The sequence below is a fragment of the Pygoscelis adeliae genome, unplaced genomic scaffold (genome assembly GCF_000699105.1).
Source record: "Pygoscelis adeliae isolate BGI_AS28 unplaced genomic scaffold, ASM69910v1 Scaffold420, whole genome shotgun sequence".
NCBI lineage: Eukaryota > Metazoa > Chordata > Aves > Sphenisciformes > Spheniscidae > Pygoscelis > Pygoscelis adeliae.
In genome coordinates, this window is record NW_008823871.1 from 1,054,226 (window position 1) to 1,054,665 (window position 440).

General features: G+C 63.6%; 1 protein-coding gene across 1 annotated transcript in view; it reads left to right on the forward strand.

Moving 5' to 3' along the window:
- SIGIRR (single immunoglobulin and toll-interleukin 1 receptor (TIR) domain) overlaps positions 1–440 on the forward strand; it is a 3,005-nt gene that overhangs the window by 1,044 nt on the left and 1,521 nt on the right. Inside the window, exons 5-6 of the mRNA XM_009334044.1 lie at positions 65–211; positions 289–391. Coding sequence (XP_009332319.1) covers positions 65–211; positions 289–391 — 250 coding nt within the window. The remainder of the gene's footprint in view (positions 1–64; positions 212–288; positions 392–440) is intronic.

Consider the following 440-nt stretch of genomic DNA (forward strand, 5'->3'; position numbering starts at 1 on the left):
CCAGGGGCTTCGATGAGCAGAGCCCTCCCCGGCGTTACAACCCCCCTTTCCCCATGGCTCCCCCCAGACGGGAAGCTGTATGACGCCTACATCTCCCACGCCACTGCCCCGGATGACCGAAAGTTTGTCCACTTCATCGTGAAGCCGCAGCTGGAAAACCGCTACGGCTACAAGCTCTTCCTGGACGAGCAAACCATCCTGCCCAACTCAGGTAGGCACCGGACCCACATGGGGTCGGGCAGAGGGGCGACACCAGCACCTGGGGGCTTGAAATCCCTCTGTCTGCAGAGCCGTCGGCCGACCTGATCATGAACGTGAGCCGGTGCCGGCGTCTCATTGTGGTCCTCTCCGTCGCGTACCTGGAGCAAGAGTGGTGCAACAGCAGCTTCAGGTAGGAGCGGCTCCTGCCTGCTCCCAAGGGAGAGGGGCCGGGGGGGCAC